Here is a 17,526-nt window from a genome sequence, read left to right as displayed (position 1 = left end):
CACCAAGCTGACCAGCTGCGATTCAGCCTGGAAGCCAAGCCTAGGTTTGGGTTGCAGGAAAAATGGGGTTGGGTTGTGGAGGAGGCCTCCTCCCCTGTGCCCACAGGAGAACTAGTGTGACCCTGAGTGCCCCAAGATGCCTGCCTGCAACAGAAGAGGCAAAGGACCTTCTTTAGGCAGCATCTCTTACAGACAGTCTCAGCCCAGAGGTGTTCCAGACCACAGAGGAGCCAGACAGATGCCCTCACTTTGTACATGAACAAACAGATAAATGCTTTGGGGATTGCCTAAGTGAAGAAATAGCTGGGCCTTTTGTGAATCTTTTGTCCTGCTGTTTGGTTGAGGAATACAAGTGGTGAGTGTGGGGACAAGCTCCCTTTGACTGTTTTTGGACTTAAGCCCGAAGTTACCTTTTAGCACATGAATACTATTTTAACTCTCCGGTTAAGACATAAGGGGAAAGAAAAACATGGCCTCACTTGAGAGAGAGAGGTTTGCTTTGGAGGCCAGGATATATATACTTGACAGGAACCTTCCGAGGTCAGCTAAGAGAGGACCCCTGAGCAAGCAGGTGTTCATGCCAAATCCCAGCTCCCTGGAGTGGCCTGGTGGGAGAACCTGACCTTTCCGTGGGGGAGAAAGTACCATTGTGAAGACTTAAACTGAAACTGGTGTAAACAAGACGGCGCTGATCTTTCTCTCGTTTCATTTTATCTATGCCACAGGGAGCAGATCCCATTAAAAGAAAAGTCCGATTTTTCACTTGGGCCCAGAAACCAAGAGGGACAAGCCATTAGAGAGGTAGCACCCAGCCCTGACCGATAGCTGTGAGGCAGAGCAAAGTTGATGGCAAGGGTTCTTGAGTATCTCATGTCTTGAATCTCCCCACATCAGGTCCTGGGCTCTGGGAAGTCCTAGGGACTGCTTTCTCCAAGAAAAGTGACACGGCACACCGGGTAATGCTGAAACACCAGGCTAAGAGCAAAAACTGATTCTCTGCATTACACGTTAATGGTAAGAGCTCCAGATGACAGCAGTTTGTTAAATGTTCTATAACTATGAGAAATGGAGGTTAGTAATTAGAAGTGCACTCGTAACTGAGTGGCTATATTTGGTATGGATAAGCACGCAGCAAGCTCTGTTTTGGGCCTAATCAGCCATGGCTGGAGAGGCCTAGCTGGTTGGTGGCTGTGCCCACTGGATAGAAGCTTACCTGAGGTGCTTAGAAGAAAATGCTCTAACAACTAGAATGGGTGTTTGCAGGGAGGCAGAGAGCATACTTCTCTTCAGAGTCCTGTGCCAATCTTGTTCCTGTGGGGCAGAGAACATTTAACACCCAGCAGATGTTGGGGCCATGTTCCCCTCTAGGCTGATGCTGAGAAACTGCTGCTTTTGTGTCGGCGGAGTGTCCCACACAGGGTGTAGATTGTTGGGTCCAGGAGTGGAAAGCCATGAAGGGTTTTAGGGCCTGTGAACAGGCCATTGCCTCACTAGCTATTTTGTTTCCAACCCCACTTTCCTAGTCCCTGTGGTTCTATTGTCTTTTGCTAATCTGGCCTCTTCAATAGGATTCCAGACCTTATGTCCTCGAGGTCCCCCAGCTAATACTTGGTGGTGGCCTGTTGATCTTCCTGTTGCCTTGCACTTCCTTCCCTGGTAGCTGATGTGGGGAAGGGCTTTCCCCCTGCATGTGAGTGTCCCTGTTCCTGAGAGAGGGTTGGCAGAGAGAGAGGCTCTCTCCTCCCCACTGAGAGACAGTTGAGCTGACACCTCTGAGCAGAGGTTCCTCTCTCCGGAAGGTCAGTTACAGTTTGCTATGTTCCTGCTGACACACTGCCAGTGCAAACCTGAGATTGGGGTTCAGAGAGGCCCAGGCCTGGCAAACACCAGTGCCAGACCCGAGGATGCCCCATCCACCTGTGTTGCTCAGACTACAGATTGAACTCTTCACCCAGAACTCTCCACCTCGATGGGGAAGGAAAGGCAGGGCAGGGGTGGGGAGGACAGCCAGGGTGTGAGGGAGGGAGATCATGGGAGCAAATGGAGGCCACTGGCAGTGAGTCAGAAGGAAGGCATGTGTTCTCACTCTTCCCGCAGTGTTTATGTCACCATATTGGGAGGATGTAGTGTCTAACACGCTGTATTGAACCTCTCATCTTATTTATGCTTGTGGTGGTCATTACAGGTGCTCAGAAACACACAGCGGTGTGTATGTGGACAGGCTATGTGCATTTTAACCCTTAAGTGGGGGTTCTTCTCTGTTGGGAGCACAAACTTGATGAACCTGGCTTGGTTGGCCCAGATGATCAACATGTGGCTCTGATAACATAAATGTTCTAAGTAGTCAAGAGGGAGTTGATTGTGTCAGTGTGTCTTTGTCCAGCCATGGAACAGGCTTTATAAGACAAACATCCGGGGCCTAAGAAGTTGGGATCTGGAAGAAGATTCTTATAGATGTGAACCACAGGAATGAATGAACTTCTGGAATTTCCTTGCTGAGAAGGGTGTGCATGCTTGTGGCTGTGGCTTTTGGCTACTGTATATACGTTCTGCTTCCTGGTGCACAAGACTTACCTAATTACTAGCAGACTAGCTCATCACTTCAGAACCAGAAGTGACTAGCTACTGTCACACAAGTTCCCTTAACACGCTCATCCAGGTCCCTGAGGAATAGTTAAGGGTAGCTTGTCTGAGCTGCTGTCCGCAGACCAAAGTATGTGAGGGCCCCACAGGTGCTTGGCTCACAAGAGGCAGACAAGGTGTGAACATCATATTATAAATTATGTTCATCTGTATATACAGATAATACACATCCAGGAGAAATGTTAGAGGTCTTCTAACCCCAGAGAGGTTAGGACACTTTTCCAGGAGCCACTGTTAGCAGGTCCTGTCCCTGAAATTTGGTGGCTCTAGCCTTATGCCAGCCCTTCTCTCCGGATTTTGGTTTTCTTAACTATAAACTGAGAAGGTGACCAAATGTCCCCCTGTGTCTGGGACTGTGTGCAATCTAGTGGCAGAACCAGGACAAGACACGAGGACCTTGGACTCCAGCTACCTCCCAGGTCCTTCCCATGGCATCTTTAAACACTGTGTGACACTGTTACCAAGGGTCTGAACCTTGGTGCCAGAGACCTGGGTTCAAAGCCAACTGATAAGAAGTAGCTGTTATTGTTAGTTCTGCGACCTTGGATGTATTGCTCAACTCCTGAGTCTTCTCTTCAAAATGAAAATAATATCCATCTTACAGAGTTGCTTTGAAAATGGAAGTTAACTAGGTAAAACCCTCACTATGGTAGCTGGCCCCCAGGATGCATTCAATTAAATAGGTTATTTTTGTTTGTAACAGTAGATAGTGTGCATCACTTCATTTGTCCGGACCTGAGGTTTCCTTTCTGTGAAACAGTAGTGTTGGACTGGACCCGTGCTTCTCTGACTTTGCCGTCCCCAAGGGAAGTGGAGAAAGAACATGTGCTCAGTGATAGGGGCTTGGGGCGTAGTCTGAAGAAGCTTATGGAAAGCATCACATTTCTTTGAAGTCCTAGATTTATTTGTAAATCTACTTATCATTGTCATTTTATACAATAATGTGAATGCATTATTGCTTTTATTGTTTTAATATAAAAATGCTTCCCCCACATCTTTGAGTATAGTTGATGTTCTGGGATGAGATGGCCTCGAGTATCCCCAGAGGGCACAGAGTGATACGCCCGTGGGGATGGAGGTGGGATTGTATCATTTCCAAGATCCCTCCCAGCTCCGGCATCCCATGTTCCTGGGGTAAGTGGTACCTAGGAATCCTGAAGGAACCTCAGATGGGCAGGCTCCCCTATGCCCCTGCCCCTAGTGGGACAGGGCAGTGTGAGGTAGGGGTGGAAGCCGCAGAAGGGAGGGAGAAGATGCAGTCTCTAGAAGTGAAAGACGAAGAAGGCTGGAGGAGCAGGGCTGTGTCTGAGCCTGACTTTTGGCCCGTGGGCTGATAAACTTGGCCGGTTTGGGTTGGCAGCCCTCTACCACCCCAGGTAAGTTGCAGGAAACACTAAGCCATTGTTTCTCATCTCCAGCTGGAAGCTGTCCAGGGCATGGAAGGGTGGGTGAGGGCAAGGGGTGAACTGCATGTGGAAACATAGGGCTTGCCACACTGCCAAAGCATCCTCCTGGCAGTGCTGATGTAGCATCCAAGGTCTGGGGTTGTGCCCAGCCAATGGGAGGAGAGTGGAGGCGAGCCTGGAAAAGAGCAGCAGGCTTTGGGGGAGAACACAGATTTCTGGCCTGTGAATGGGAAGAGAGAGCATCTGGGCAGGGGTGTGGAAGACAGATGTGCATGGACTCTCTCAGGCATGAGGGATTGAAATGAAGTCACCTATTTGTTTAGGACAAGTATAGGGGCTTTCCCTGGGCAAGGGATTGACTGCATTAGTCAAATTTGTACCCATCAGATAGCATTCCAATAAATCTAAGAGAATATCACAAAAGTTGTTACACTGGAAATGTCCTGTTGGGCATGGTATTTATTATAATAATAAGATTTAACATATCTAGATGAATTCTTCCTGAGCACGTTACCAAATAGAGCTAGGATTTGGCGTTAAGAAGGATTGGATTCCGCTTCTGCTTTGTTATGACCTCAGGCAAGTCACTCTGTCTTAGAGCCTCAGATTTCCCATCAATAAATGGGGTTATAATATATTTCAATATATTGTGATGTTCTGGATTGGGAAATCATTTTGTAAGTTATCAATAGCATAATGTTAATTTGTGTAAGTTTATTTTTGAGAGTGAGAGAGTACATGCATGCTTGAGCAGGGGAGGGGCAGAGAGAGAGAAAGAGAGAGAGAAAGAGAGAGAGAGAGAGAGAGAGAGAGAGAGAATCCCAAGCAGACTCCTGGCTGTCAACGTGGAGCCCAGTGTGGGGCTTGATCTCATGAACCATGAGGCCTGACCTGAGCCGAAATCAGGAGTTGGATGTTTAACCAACTGAGCCACCCAGGTGCCCCTAATGTTAATTTCAAATAAAAACCCTTTTGGCAGCATTAACAAAGAGGATTGCTATCTTCTAGGCCCTCCACAACCTTGTCTTAATGAGTTTAAAGATTGTGACTCTCTAAACTTCTCTTGATTCAAATCATCCTTTGTAACTCAAAAACATCCCTTTTTCAGAGGACTTTCCTTGCTCTTAGACATGGATTATCATCTCCCCACTTCTAGTTTAGCTCTGTACTGCAGGGCTCACCTGCCCAGATGGCCCTGGACTGTTCTCTGTGCCATGCAAACCTCAGAGATCCTTGTACCTGTCTTTGAAGATACATTGGTTCACTCTGGGACCCAGTTACTTCATCTGTAAAATAAGGGGAAAAGGTGGTTGGACTAGATGATTTAGGTCCTCTTCCAGCCCTCGTGTTCTGTGATCCAGCCATATTCCAGAGTGCTTACAGTAAGTCAGAATTTGGGAAGATGAGAGCAATGCATATTGCCTAGCCGATGACAACTGATAAAAATAAATCAATATTCAAATGTGCATTAGTAATCTACTCTTTGCAAGAGGGCAATATTTGCAGCAATATTTAAAATAAATTAGAACATCTAAATTAAGTGTGATCTCTTATTCTTCATAATAATTGTTTCATCAATTGATAAATAATTATCAATTATTTGATAATTATGAAATATTTATATTTGAGGGAGGGATTGCTGTGTGTGAGGCATTGTTAGAAGTACTTTGCATATTATAGTTACAAAGTATTGGGTATTCCAAGTATATACTCCGTGTTAGATACTTGAAGTCACTTCTAATCTCTTTAGAGCCCTACAAAACAGGTTTACAGAGAAATTGAGGTTTAGAGAGATTAAGTAAATTGCCCAAGGTCATTTAGCTACTAAGTGGCAGAGGCAGGTTCAAGTCCGGGCATTTTTGTCTGACTACAGGTCCTGTGATGACCTGTGATGAGACCCCTCACTGGAGTCCATTGGCTGGCTGTCACTACCTAGCTTGCTCTTAAACTGCCCATCTGTTGTTACCCGTGTCTTAGGACTGGTGGTTATGGCAGCTGTGTTTTTGATTCAGTGTGGGAATTGGTCCTTTCTGTCTAGCTGAGGCAGCCGGCCTAAAAACTGTGTGGGGAAAACCCCACTGGAATTAGCACACTCCCTCCTCTGGCGTGTTGGAGACACCCAGCCTTGGCTCCCTCCTCATTCTGCTTCCCTCGCACCTGCCCTCTGGTCTCCATGCTAGTCAAGGGTGGCAGGAACACTAGAAATCCCTAACAGTTTGCCAGGCCTTTGGCTTCAGCCAGAGGAGACACGATGTGTTGGTGGGAGTAATTGGAAAACAGCTGTACACTCGAATTTAGCGTTGGGGCCCATGGGAGCTGACGCATCAGGTTGGCTCGTGCCTCATTTTCCTATGCTGTGTCACAAGGGAGAGGATTTGCAAGAGAAGTGTCCCCAGGCCTCTAAGTAAGGAGAGCTTGCATAAAGCACGCACATGCTAGAACCAGATGCACTGCCCTGGGCCCCAGGAGGTCCAGCAGGGGCTGTGGACAGCTTGTGGCTAGAGATGAGCTTCAAACCCTGCCCTGGTTCTTAGCAGCATGTCACATCTCCGCAGCCCCTCCTGCTGGTGGGGCTTCCTGCTGCTGCCCTTGTCCTTGGAAGACACTGTTCTAGCCCAATGCCTGAGGCTCTCGCACCAAAAGGCGGGGCTCCCACAAAGTGGCCCTCCTCATTCTGTCTCCTCAGATCGGTCTGTCCTCAAATCAGCCTGACGTTAGTCCAACCACAGAGCTATTTTCCCAGGAGAAACAGGCCTGGGGATGCTGGCAGCTCCCCTAAACCGTGAGGAGAGGAGCAGGGACTGCGTTCAGCAGCCAGGCCTAGGCAGGCTATGCTCACCCTCATGTATATCTGTGTTCTTAGAATCTACAGGCCCTCCCAGCACAGCGTCCTCTAGGCCTGTCCCTTCAGATCTCTGTCACACCGCTGCTCCCTGCAGAAAGCAGAGAGGTAACCTGTGCTTTAGGCTGACTCAGAAAGAAGGGGTGGGGCATGCCAGTCTGGAGCTCAATCAGCTGTTCAGAGCCCCCTCTAGGGCAAGGAGCGGTCAGCAACATCATGAGGTTCACTTCCTTCCTGGGCCTTCTTTTTCAGAGCTTTTCTGGACTTCTCTGAAGATCAGGAGAGGAGGCGGGGGGCACACTCATGGCACAGAGTGGTGACCTCTCCTTTACTCCCTCCCCCTCTCCTTTCTAGATCTTCCTTCATCCCTCTGACACTAAGTTACTAAACGTTGGCTGAACTGGGGCAGGAGAGTGAGAGAAGAATAAAGCAATAGAAAGCAAAGTAATATGTTTCATTTACTTTATAAGTGAATGAAAATACTCTGCCCCATTGATTTTGCTGTTAATATATGCCACTCTAAGGGACTAAATGAGGTAAGTCATCTTAAGCACTCCAGTAGTACTCTTGACACATAGTAAGTGCTCACTAAATAGTAGCTATTATTGGTTCTCTCTTTTTCTCCTCTCCTCCCCACCTGGGGTTTCCTCCCAGCTTTTTCAACCCCAGTTTCTTTCTGGACAGACCTCCTAAAACCAGAGGCTCAACTTGGGAGCTGGCCAGAGGCCAGCAGAGCTGGAATAACCATAGAGTGCCCGTTCTTAGCACTGGCCCAGTCTCTGTCCTCATGGCAGTGCTGATGTCTCATAGGTGTGCCTTGATGACTGGTGTGCCTGCCTGATTCAGCTGTCCAGCCTGTGAGGCCTTGTGTGGTGGGCTGGGAACAGAAGCTTCTTTCTTCCTCTCCTGGTATCCTGCATCATGTTCCTGCTCTGGGCTTGGCTCCCTCTGCTGTACCTTTTCCCACCTGTCCAGGTGCCCCGTGGAGGGCTGGCAGCAGTCCAGAAGACACAGGTGCACTAGGGCAGGAAGTGTCCAGAGAGGCCCATCAGGCCACACAGAGAGAAGACCACAGGGAGAGAAGGGAAGTGACTTTCTTAAGATGCTGGTTAAGGTGCAGCCACAGTGAGAACCAGAGTTGCTGACTGCCTCTTTGGTGCCGTTTTACCCTCCAGTGATGCCTCCTGGTTTCTCCTGTGGCCCCTTCCACGGCCGAGGCTGCTTCTATCCTCCGAGCTCCTGAAAGAAATCTTAAAACAACAACAATGATGTTAACCACAGCAGCTGCCATGGATTGAGCACTTCTTCTCTGTCAGAGACGGGGCTGGGGCTGCTTTTCAAACACACTGCCGATCCCCACGGCAGCCCTGCAGAGAATGGGGTCTTAGTAGGAACCTGTTTTACAGATAAGTAAACTAAAACTTTCAGAGGTTTTCGCTTGGCTCGAAGCCACACAGTTTAGCGGTGGTGAATGCAACATCTGACTGTAGAGCACTCTGTTTTCCTCTGTGGGGCATCCTAGGGACAGAAGCCTGTGCCTGTTCCCTGAGGTGATTCTCTGGGCTCCCGTGGTCTTAGGGTGATAGGGCTGCCCCTACATGAGCATCACAACTCTCATCTCTTTAGGAAACTGGGCACAATTGGTATGGCTTAACAGAATGGAGGGAGGAGGCATGGTGTTTGAGAAGGGGGTGGTTGGATCAACACACTTGTGACCCCAGACTTACTTTTGTAGCAATAATACCTGATAATAGAATGAACACACATTGGGATTGTTGCTAGATTGTGACAGAAATGTGTCTTTTGCTAATTTAGTTATGATCAGGGTCTCTGGTTCTGGCTTTGATATATTTTTTGTTTTGCATGTGACTTCTATTGCAAAAAGTTTCTCTCAGCCTGTTCTCATTAAATCCCAAATTAAGCAAGAATCCCAACAGGAAGAGAACAGCTCCAGGAGACCAGGCCTCGCTCGTTCACACTGTGTATGTGGTTGGGTGTGTTTATTTGATTTGATCTGTGTGTGTGCATGTGTGTGTGTGCGTGTGTGTGTGTGTCCCCTTTTAAGAAAATTTAAAAATAACTTTCTGCCAAAGATGTGGGCACTCAGAGTAGTGTTGCTGAGCCGACATCCTCCTCCCGCCCGTGGTCTGCTGCTCTGCTGATGTGGCCAGGCTGACGTGGGCAGCTCATCTGCCTGTGGACACCCAGCCCTCCTTTAATGTGCTTTTCAAGAGGAAAGACCCAGGAAGCCCAAGGGAGGGGACAGACTGCCTGGTGGCTCAGGGAAGAACTCCACCATGGGGGACACAGTGGGCTGGCTTTGAGTACTCTCACTTGGGAAGCTGAGGACCTGGATCCAAGTCACCTGGAAATGCCGGCAGGACACCCCAGCAGGAAACTCAGAAGGTCTATCCAAGGCAGGACATCATCATGCCTGTTTCACACACTGGAAGACTGAGAAGCAGAGTAGGAAAGATACACGAGTTACATGCCTGGTTTAAAGCCAGATTAGCACCCATGTGTCTGGAACCAAGTACCTGTGGGCTCCAGAGGGTAGATTTTTTTTTTTTTTATTGTTGTGATCTGTTCACCCATTTCTTTTCCTACATCCTCTCTCTAATGTTGTCGAGATTCCATGCAATAAAGTTAAGTGCTGTCATAGCTTGGAGGAGATTTTTTAAATTCTTTTTTAGCTCAAATTTCTATTCATTCATATATTCCACAGGTATTTATTGAGAATGTATCATATTGTAGGCACTGGGGACATGGTAGTTAGTGAATCATGGGGCCTGTGACCTGGTGGAGTTTGTGTTCTAGTGGGGGAGACAGATGTTAGTCCTATACATGCACAACTACGTGACTGTCAACTATGGTCTGTGGGACAAAGAGGACATAAGGGATTTGATGCATGCTGCTCATGCTAACATGGGGCCCGACCTAATCATGGGGCCAGAGATCTGTGTCCAGTGTTTCCAATCAGCCCTTTTGCACTTGGACAGTTGTTTTGATTTTGCTTTCGAGCCTCAGTACTGGAATTTAACAGTTGTTCTTTTAAGTTTCCTCTCAAGCTCTGGTCCATTTTGCTGACTTTTCAGGGCTGTATTTAACAGCCAGCATGTCAGCTGTTCCTACTTGCTTAGTGTAACCCACAGGACTGATGGACACGCCTCCCATGTTTTTGTCCACACCATTGTCCTTGGTTCTGTCCAGTTCAAAACGAGTTTCCATTCTTGTTGCCACCACCAGAGACCTCCATCTAAGACTTAGAACCAGATTCACTCTGTTCCTCAGTGGTGAACAGCATTGTGTTTTGGATTTATTTCTTCCTTTATTAGCCATAAAGTATTAAGATATTTGCCATGTCTTCCAGAGGTCTGGGGTTTATTTATATTCAGTCTTGGCCAAGGACTTAATTGACTTAGGGGTGTTCTCTTCATCAGTATCTGTCTTAACTTCAAATCTCTCTGGGGCACATTTGTTCAACCGTTGTCTTTGGAAGGAAAGGTAGAATCAAATTAGATATTGTTTCACCATCTTCCCACCCATTCTTCAAAGCCACACTCTACTATTCCTGTAAAACCACTTTTCCCTTTCCAGTTGTGCATTTTTAGGAGGGTAGACATGAGAGCACATGGTGATGGGCAGAACAAGGGGCTGGGTTAAAGCAACAGTTCTCAAGTGTGCCTGTGGGGGATCTTTGGGATCCCCAAGACTCCTTCAGGGGCCCAGAGGTCCAAATCATCTTTGTAATAAGATGGCATTTGCCTTTTTCACCCTCTTTCTCTCTCAAGTGGAGTTTTCCAGCAGCTTCAAATACTATGATATCATAGAAGGCTGGATGTGGAAGCAGATATGAAAATCTAGTGCTGTCTTCTGTTAGCCAGACATTAAAGAAAGTTGCAAAAATGAACAATTCTTCTTACTAAACTTTTATTTTGGAAAGTAATTTATTTTTATTAAAAAAATTTTTTTAATGTTTATTTATTTTTGAAGGAGAGAGAGACAGAGCATGAGCAGGGGAGGGGCAGAGAGAGAGGGAGACACAGAATCTGAAGTAGGCTCCAGGCTCTGAGCTGTCAGCACAGAGCCTGATGTGGGGTTCGAACTCACCAACCATGAGATCATGACCTGAGCTGAAGTCAGATGCCCAACTGACTGAACCACCCAGGCGCCCCAATATATTATTTCTTTTAAAAGTGTTATTTATGTTAACATATAATGGGCTTCTTATTGATGTTTTGAATGAATTAGTGTTTATTAGTTTTGATTTTGAATGCTGTAAACACTGTCAACAATAACTCATAAACAAAAGCTCTTTGGGAACCTCACTAAGTTTTAAGGCTCTGAGACCAAAGAGTTTGAGAACTGCTGAGCTAGAGGGTAAGGGGTCACCTAAGTGTTACAGGAATCCCAGTTACTCAAGGATCGGACAGGGCCCAATGGAAAAGCTTAAAGTCATGTCATTGCTGATTGAGACATCTGCAGTTTGTCCCATGGCGTGAGTTGCATAGGATGAGAGATCCCTTTGGAACTATGGAAATCCTCTCCCCTGGAGGAGAAGGACTGGGTGCGGCATCACCTTGCTACCATGTATTAGAGGCATGCACCAAGGACCGGTCCTGCAGCTCCACAGGGGTCAGGATGTGCCCTGCTAGGTCCTGTGCATGACTTGAACCCTCGGAGTCTGGCTCACATCTCAGCCCAGATTCCTTAAGATAATTGCAGCACGGGGTTCCCCATCCATCTGTTCCCTGGGCTTGCCTCTCACTACAGGGACCGTATGCAGGGCTTCTCCAGCTTAAGGAGTAAAGAACTGGTCTCAGGAGGCACATGTCCCACGAGTCCTGTATGGTAATCCCATGCCAGATGTGCCAAGGGGTGAATGACAGTCCAGGCAGGTTGTGGATCTGGACAGTCCAGGCAGGTTGTGGATCGCCCCTCCAAGGGCTCAGCTCTCTGCTTGACAGCCTCCCCCCTTCCCTCCACACTGAGATTGGAATCGGCAGCTCCGAATGAGTAAAAACCTGTGAGCTTCCTCTCCTGGACTCCCTGGGACTCCACTGAGAGCCTCTACAGCTGGCGGCCAGGGGTTTCAAAGGTCACCCCAGCTGGGTGGATTAGAACAACAGATCTCCCTGACTGAGCGGAGTTGGCTGCCCCGGCGGAAGGCAAGTTGCAACATCTGTGAGCAGAGTCAGGCACACGCCCCTTAGCTTTTCAGTCTAGCCCTGGGCTCCACAGCGTCCCTGGCTCTCCGTCACCGTCTTCCTTCTCAGACGGACCTTGGACAGGAATCTCTGCAGTCCACTGGTAAAGCGTGGCTGCCCGTGCAGCCCGACTCATGGGAGAGCTGCCCGGGGAAGAGGCCACGGTAAGGCATGTCAGTTCTCTGGTGTATGGCCCTGCCCCACCGCTTGCTTCTGTGGGTCACAGCAAGTCCACCTGGCACAGCCTGCAGCCAAGGAGAAGCTCACTCCGGTATTAGAAGCGATTAGGGAATTGGTCAGGATTTGAGTGCACAGCAGAGAGAAGATTAAGGTTTGGGGGGGGGGCGGGGGGGAGGAGGAAAGCTGTCGTTGCCTGGGGCCCTTGCACCTGGGTGGTTTGGTGCCCCCACTGCGTGCCAGGACTGGAGGGCGGGTTCACGGCCGGCTGCCAGGCTTCCAGTGCACAGCCTGCTGGGAGCCTGGCCCTATAGGGAAGGTATGGTATTTCCAGGATGCCTTGCTGCTAGCTCAGGTGCCTAGAGACCACAGTCATTTAAAATGTATGTACTTTGGGTAGAGAAGAGGACAGCTGGTTTCTCTAAACTTGTTCTGCTGTATCACTTGGTCCCTAATTTGTAAACTTTTCTTCGGAGTCTTTTTGCCTCAGAGTTCACTCTCTTTGGGCCATAGTTGAAAATGTTCTTTTCTGGGTTCAAGAGACAATTTAGAGTGCTTTTGATCAAATTAAAGTCAAGTTAACTTAGTGCTGCTTTGGATGATTAATTATGTTACTCGTAAAAACCTTATTTGGAGGTGAGCTTTGGCCCGAGCATTAGGGAGGCGGGGGGCTGTTCTCGCTCTCTTTGACCCCCCTCCTCCATTTTTTTCTCTTCTTAATTCTCTGTCCTTTGATCTGCATTTAACTGGTATTGAACGAATCTCTGAGCTGGGGTGTGTTTCCAGCAATTGAGCACTGCGTGCCAGTAGAGAAATTATTGCAGAGTTAGCCAGCTCCCTCTGGTATTCTCAACTGGAATGTGGTCATCAGGCTGCAAGAGAGATTAGGAGGGAATAAGAATGGTATGGTTTGATTTATTATTATTATTATTATTATTATTATTATTATTATCATTTTAAAGGTTTTTTTTAAGTAATCTCTATACCCAACGGGGGGCTTGAACTCACAACCCCGAGATCAAGAGTCTCATGCTCCACTGACTGAGCCTGCCAGGCACCCTTGATTTATGATTATTTTTTGATAGAACATTCCAAATATGTCAGTACCCATTACTTCTCAATGTAGACAGATTCTGTTTATGCTGCTGATGCCAGTGGGTGGGGTGATGGGCTGAGCGAAGCTGTTTGGTGTGTCTGGCCAGCCTGGGACTGGACTCTAGTCCTGCTCGCCTAATAGTTAAGTAACCACCCCACCCCCTACCACCACCTATGGGGGACTGGATGTCTCCTGGCTATATTGACTTGCCTGTTCCTTTTCTAACCATGAAGCCAGACCTCCCCTACATATAGATGACTTTTATCCTCTGTGCTCTTGGAGCCAAGCACTTTCCCAGTGATGATAGCATCCAGGGCCTTCAGGAGATTTAGAGGGATCTCAGAAGATCTTGGTTCAGGACAGTTTGTAGAGAGGGTCCTGAGCCTGATGTCACCACTCTTCGTTTCCAGCTGCCCAGAAAGCATAAGGGGGACAGTCTTGTGTCTTCCAAAGCCAGACCTAAGAGCAGAAGGGGAGGCACATTCCCTGTCCCCTGTCCTCTGTGTGGTTCCTAAGCTTCTGCTACTACATCTCCCTTTACTGGGGACAGTAGGAAACATCTCATCTGGGTCATGGGGCCCTCTAGGAGGCCTGCAGGGTATGACTGAGGTCAGACTTGGGTTTGGTTTCTACCTCTTAGCTCTATGACCTTGGACAAGCTTTATTGGCTTTCTGAGCTTGCCTCCTCCTTTGTGAAAGGAGCATAGTCAGAACTGCCTTGTAAGACTATGGGGACTGCCCATTCTGTGGCAGTGCTGGAACAGACGTGATGCTGCTGAGGGAGGCTGCGGTGGTCCTGGAGCCCTCCTTCCCTGCCTCCTCACAGAGTGCTGCCGTCTACTTCCTACTACCGGTCACAGTAATCCTGCTCAGATACTTTTGCCCTGAAGGTCACCGGGCTGGCCTGGGCTCCTTGCTGTTCTCAGTGGAGAGGGTTGGTGTCCTGCAGGGTCGGGAGAGTGGTTTCCCTTTGGGACCTGGATGATGGCAATGGTGATTAGCTACCACTGATTGAACCCCTTTCATGCTGTTCTGTGTGTTTTATATGTGCTCTCACTCAAATCCCATCCTCCCTGTGACACTCTGAGGCTGATGTTATCACAGCCATTTTACAGAAAAGGAAACTGAGGCCGAGAGACTTGAAGTACCTTACAGTTCACAGCTGGAAAGTAACAGTGCCCCTGGATTTGTGGCAGGGTCTGATCCTCATGAAACCTATGCCCTCCCCTACCACCTCCCCCTGCTGGCAACAGAGTGTATCTGTCCCCTCCTCAGTGGTATCAGAGGAGGGCACAGCGAGCAGTGTCCCCTCTAGGGGATGGTCCTAGGTAGCTGTGCAGGACTTAAGAACCCCATTCCTTCCCTACCACCGTGTAACCACACTTGCCACGCACATGTCATTGTTCATTGCTGTATCCCAAGCACCTCACTTGGCACATGGTTGATGTTCAAGAGATATATTTTACTTGACTGAATGAATATATCCTGACTTTTGCCATTAAAATATCACAATTACTTTGAAATTGTTGTGTGAACATATACAAACACGATGATATAAATATGGCAAAATGTTCTTTGTTGAATCTACATGATGGGTATTTGAGGTGCTTGTTTTCGCATTCTTTCAACTTTTGTGTATGTTTGAAATTTTCCATAGTAAAACTTATTTTGAGTTTAAAATTCCTATATCATTCAATTCCTATCATTATCTTCCTTGTAAATATACACTCGCATAACCCCCTGATATTCCACTGTGTTTAACCAGTTCCCACTGTTGAATATTTAACTGGGTCTTTCTTTCTATTTCTACTCCACAGGATAATTTTTCTATTTCTTCTGCTATAAATAATGTGATTAGCCTTCTTAGATATAAATTTTGTGCTGCGTCTCTGATTCTTGCCTAATAATACATTTTCTAAATGGAGGCTTTCTGGGAGGAGAGATAGACTTTATTTATTTTTTTTTTTTCCAGAATCTCTCTGCCAAATTGCTTTCTGGAGAGATCACACCAATTTACATTCCCCCAGGAGGGTGTGAGTGAAACACCTTACCACAGTCTTCCCGGCACTTCATGTTATCTTGTTTTTTAAATGCCTGTTTGGTCAGTTTTTGAAAAAGAAGATAGGTTGTTCTTAATTTGCACTCTTGCATTCTTACTGAGACCAGGCAGTATCCATTTGTTCAGTGGTCATTCAGTGTCTTCAGTGAGCCACCCACATCATAGCCTCTGCCCGTTTATCTGCTGGGCTGTTTTCTTCTCAGATGTAAAGTATTCCAGTCCTTTGTTTTTGTTGCAAACAATTGTTCCCAGACTATCATCCATCTTCTAATGTTGTTGATGGTATGTTTTTTGTTTGTTTTTTTTTTTAATTTAAATTCAAGTCAGTTAATGTACAGTATAGTCTTGCCTTCAGGAGTAGAACCCAGTGATTCATCTCTTATGTATGACACCCAGTGCTCATCCTGAAAAGTGCCCTCCTTAATGCCCGTTACCCATTTAACCCATCCTCCCACCGACTTCCCCTCCAGCAACCCTCAGTTTATTCTCTGTACTTAAGAATCTCTTGGGGCACTTGGGTGGCTCAGTCGGTTAAGCGGCCGACTTCGGCTCAGGTCATGATCTCGCGGTCCGTGAGTTCGAGCCCCGCGTCGGACTCTGTGCTGACAGCTCGGAGCCTGGAGCCTGTTTCAGATTCTGTGTCTCCCTCTCTCTGACCCTCCCCTGTTCATGCTCTGTCTCTCCCTGTCTCAAAAATAAATAAAAAAAAAAAAACGTTTAAAAAAAAAAAAAAAAAAGAATCTCTTATGGTTTGCCTCCCTCTCTTTTTTTAATCTTATTTTTCCTTCCCTTCCCCTATGTTCATCTGTTGAGGTTCTCAAATTCCACATATGAGTGAAATCATATATCTGTCTTTCTCTGTTTCACTTAGCATACTACGCTATAGTTCCATCCATGTTGTTGCAAACGGCAAGATTTCATTGTTTTTCATTGCTGAGTAATATTCCATTATATATATAAACCACACCTTCTTTACCCATTTATCAGTTGCTGGACATTTGTTTGACATGCAGAAAAATCTTAATTTTATATGTGATATGCTAACGGCTGTCTGCTTTTTCACTTGTTACCCCAACCTCAGACCCTGTTTCCACCAGCCAACTGACTGCTTACAGGAGGCAAGAGAGCCAGTGGTTAAGAGTAGGAGCCCTGGCACCAGACTCCTGGGTTCAAATGCCAGTTCTGGCCCCTACTAAACGCCATGACCTTGGGCAAATTTCTTAATCTCATTGTGCCTCAGTTTCTAATCTATAAAATGGGGATGATAAGATTATCTGCCTCATAGTGTTGTGAGGAGCAAATGAGTTGTTATTTAAAAGTGCTTAGCATAGTTCCTGATAGATAGTGCTACATAAGTTTTGCTTCTACTGTTATCTACTGCCGTGAGCCTGTGAATCTTACCATTTGGAAAGGATTTTGTTTGCAAAGTTAATACCTTTTCAGCAAAAGAGAAAGCTAGGTTTGTCAAGCAGGGGATGCGCCCTGTCACAAACAAACCTAAGTCTTTGTTACTTTAACTTGAGCTTCAGAAGACACATGCCTACTTTATTGTTGTTAAATGTTGTCAAACTTACACTAACTAATTACATGCCCCAGATACCGCTGTTCCATGGCAAGTAAGACGTGGTCCCCAACCTTGAGTTGTTCCAGCCTGGTGAGGCTCCCACCTGGACTTGGAACCTTGAGCAGGGATACTTAAGACGTTATTCCACCTGGTGCCCTTGGGTATCCAGTGACTTTGACTGGGGTCTGACCGCCCAGCTTCTTCTCAGCTGCTGCTTGTTCTCCCAGCCTTGTCCTCCAGTCTTTCCTGTGCATTTGGGGAACTCCTCCTCCCCCATCTTTCCCACAAATCCCTTCTTTACTTATGAGAACCCCTGAGTCTCTTTCTGTTGCTTCCCACCAAGATCTGAGATTCACACCTGTTACCAATTCCACTAAGGAAGTCCCTTTGTTCCTGCTAACATGCCAGTCCCCATCTACATCCTGTCCTGTCCCACCTGGGCCCTGTGCCAGGAGCCGGGAGCCTGAGGTATTCTTGCCAGTGATGCCATCATTTTGCTTTGTCTCTTTGGGCTAGTGACTTACCCTCTCTG

General features: G+C 47.1%; 1 protein-coding gene across 5 annotated transcripts in view; it reads left to right on the top strand.

The window, feature by feature from the left end:
* The window catches only part of MYLK (myosin light chain kinase), a 294,654-nt gene that overhangs the window by 96,250 nt on the left and 180,878 nt on the right, over positions 1-17,526 (top strand). For 2 of the 5 annotated variants that reach the window (XM_007098298.3, XM_007098297.3), the window contains exon 1: positions 12,195-12,262. The exons of 1 other annotated variant lie outside the window; for it this stretch is intronic. In XM_007098298.3, the coding sequence (XP_007098360.2) occupies positions 12,233-12,262 (30 nt within the window). In that variant the 5' untranslated portion in view covers positions 12,195-12,232. Of the gene's footprint in view, positions 1-996; positions 1,015-12,194; positions 12,263-17,526 lie in introns of those variants that run through there. 2 more of the 5 variants (XM_042956720.1, XM_042956722.1) reach the window with 2 other exon arrangements.

Source organism: Panthera tigris, chromosome C2, assembly GCF_018350195.1.
Source record: "Panthera tigris isolate Pti1 chromosome C2, P.tigris_Pti1_mat1.1, whole genome shotgun sequence".
NCBI classification, from domain to species: Eukaryota; Metazoa; Chordata; class Mammalia; order Carnivora; family Felidae; genus Panthera; species Panthera tigris.
The sequence above is the reverse complement of the archived record's forward strand: the minus strand, read 5'-3'. Positions and strand labels throughout refer to the sequence as shown.